This window comes from Galeopterus variegatus, unplaced genomic scaffold (genome assembly GCF_000696425.1).
Source record: "Galeopterus variegatus unplaced genomic scaffold, G_variegatus-3.0.2 Scaffold18177, whole genome shotgun sequence".
Lineage (NCBI taxonomy): Eukaryota > Metazoa > Chordata > Mammalia > Dermoptera > Cynocephalidae > Galeopterus > Galeopterus variegatus.
Window position 1 is genome coordinate 4,806 of NW_007744288.1, and position 2,994 is coordinate 7,799.

The 2,994-nt window shown below is 34.6% G+C and overlaps 1 protein-coding gene across 1 annotated transcript in view; it reads left to right on the forward strand.

Annotated features, from left to right (window-relative positions):
* Positions 1–2,114: 2,114 nt before the first annotated feature.
* Positions 2,115–2,994, forward strand: part of LOC103582852 (transmembrane protein 245-like) — a gene marked incomplete at its 5' end in the record, with an annotated part of 11,760 nt that continues 10,880 nt past the window's right edge. The window contains one exon of the mRNA XM_008564329.1: positions 2,115–2,232. Within this exon, the coding sequence (XP_008562551.1) occupies positions 2,115–2,232 (118 nt within the window). The remainder of the gene's footprint in view (positions 2,233–2,994) is intronic.

Consider the following 2,994-nt stretch of genomic DNA (forward strand, 5'->3'; position numbering starts at 1 on the left):
TCTAATCCTGGCTCTATCACTTACTGTCTTTGTGACCATGTGCAGATCATTTCCCTTAAGTCTCCATTTTTTTCATCTGTAAAATGGGGATGATAATAGTACTCATTTTATGGGGTTATGAGGATTAAATAAGTTCATAGATGTAAAGCATTAGAAAATGGCCTGGTACATAGTGTTATATTAGTATACTATTATTGTACTCAAATTTTGTTCTGAGCTCTACAGTCAGATCTCATATTCTCTGAATTCTGAGGGTTGATTTGTTTGATCCTGCAAGCCTGAACTTTTTTGAAATGGTTGTGGTCTCACTTCCCATGTCCTCATATAGCTTTGGGTTTCAGAGCTCTTTAATATTTCATCTGATAGAGTTGCTTGAAGACAAACATTTTAATGTTCTCTTCATTATAAAAGAATTAGTGCTCATTGAAGGCAGTTTGGAAAATACAGAAAAAGTAAAAGGAAAAACATCTTACCATGCAAATACATCTTCTAACTTCTTAGTACATTTCCTCCCCCTGACCGTATAATAGATGTAAGCATGTCATATGTTTTTTGTATTTTGTTTTTAACTTAATATGATATTAGGAATTTTAAGCTATACAGACTGTGTTTTTTAAAAACTACTTTAATGGTTTTATAACATTGCATGAATCATCTATAGTTAATCATTTTCCAGTTATTGACCTTTTAGTTAATCACCTTTTCACTGTTCCTAATCATACTCTGTTGAGCTTCTTTCTATTTAAAGTTTTTTCAGAATTTATCATTATTTACTAAGGATAAAATTCCAAAGCTGAATTCTTAGGTGGAAGCTATAAACATTTTTAAGACCTGGAAATTATTTTTAATGATAGATATGACCAAAATAATGGAGATAGGTTTGTTATTTTGTCTTTTGTAATAATCCTATCACTCTTTTTTCTTCATGCTCTGAATAATAGCTTGACTTTAAAAAAATTTTTTTTTTGCAAAGTTCACGTCAAACTTGAATTTTAGCTTTTTGATCTTGTTTTAATAAGTTCTTGGTGCCCAAATTTGTTCTGGATTATATATTCCTTCCATCTTTTGTAAATGTTCTATTAAAATATGAGTTTCTGTGTAGACTATACTGTTTTCTTTTGATCCTTCTTAAATGCCGCAGCTGTTTAGCTTTAGTGTAGGGAAAACTGAGGAGGGGACCCTTGCTCGTTCTTCTGTTTCAAATCTTGCTGTTTTTTCCTCTAGCAATATTTTTTTCAGGCACACTTACTTGACTGGTACATTATAACTCTGGATTAGGTTCTAACCATCTGTTGCCTAGATTATTTCAGCAAAATCGCGCTTTAGCTGGCTGCATTCTTTCCAGCTTTTGAAAAATTCCTTTCACAGTAACAATCATATTTTATAGGTTGAAATGGAATCTTGTAACCTGATACTTTTTGAAAAACCTTTCCTCTTTTTATTTCTTTTCTAAACATTAACAGAAAACTTTAGGAATTCTACAAGGTTAGACTCTTAATTTAAATCCATGGCTTAGACATTGAATTTTTTTTTTTCCTTTTTGTCTTTTTTCGTGACCAGTAACGGGATCGCAACCCTCGGTGTCGCGCCCGTACCGCAACCGGCAACGGGATTGCAACCCTTGGTGTCGTGTCCGCACTGCGCTCAACCAGTGAGTGGACCGGTCTCTATATGGGATCCGAACCCTTGGTGAGATCGCCGCCGCGCTCCCAAGCTCTGCACTCTACCGAGTGCGCCACCGGGCCTGCCCCACAAGGTTAGACTCTTAATTTAAATCCATGGCTTAGACACTGAATATTTTATCTTAAATATTTTTATTCATAAAGTGGGTTTTGACTTTAGTGTATCTTAAATTAAAACCATGTGTTTTTTGTTAAGCAAATATATAAACAGTAGCACTACATGAGATTTCAAATGCCTATTTATTTCAAAATTTTATTTATCCAAATGGGAGGAGAACCTAGGCATGTTCCTTTTAGCACTGCCAACCTTCATCTTATCTGTGTGCTATGTTCAGAGCACTCATGCTATAAAGCTTGCAAATTTTGTATAATTGTATGTTCATTTTCATGTGTATATATTTTACAACTGTGTCTGTATTTCATTTATTTAAGATCTGGACGTTGGTAGTTGGCTATGTGTTGACTGTTTCATTCAAGTGGAATGCAAGCACTGAACACTACTTGAGAGTAGTTTCAATTCCTGTCTGGACTATATTGCTTTTTCATTTAGGTGGGTCCCTTCTTTTTTTTGTTTAAAAAAAAAAAAAAAAGTCTAATTTAAGGTCAGCAGAGGCTGACAGTGTGAATGGAAGTGAATTCTTTGTAGTGTTATTTGTTGCATTTAAAATTCTTTAAAATAATCTTTAGAAAGTTATGCATTGATCTTTAATGAAAATAATATGCTTTAAAATGCCTGTTTTTAATTACATCATATGTTCATTTTCAAAAAAGTCCTTTGAAAGTTAAAAGATCTTAAAAAGCAGAGCACACTTGGACTATCACGGTCATTTCCGAGTGTCATATTGAGGATATAGATAAGCAGCTGAAGATAAGAGGTGCTCAAAATCATGTGTGAGAAACAGTTAAAGGAACTAGAGAAGATGTTTACTCTGGATTATAGGAGGGTACTAGGGCTCTAGCGGCGGAGAGGAAGTAAGTGGAGGTAAGAAGATACAAAGTATGAGAGCCTACTTCTAGTGTTTGTACTATCCTGTGAAAGTGGTTTAAACAGATCTCAGTAACCACGAGGGAGAGATGTCACAGCATTGAGTAACTTCAGAGAGACAAATCTCTGGGCAAAGGATGATCCATGTCACAGCTGCTCGGAGTTCCCTGTTATGTGAAATTATTCACTGTTAGGCTGGGTGCCTGCTAGGATGTTGTTGAGTGATTTTTTTTTAGCATGATACATATAGTTGGGACTCTTATTTACAAGTCTGAGTCGATGGAAACATTAAGTTGTAATTAATAAACAAAATTCAGTAACCCAGAG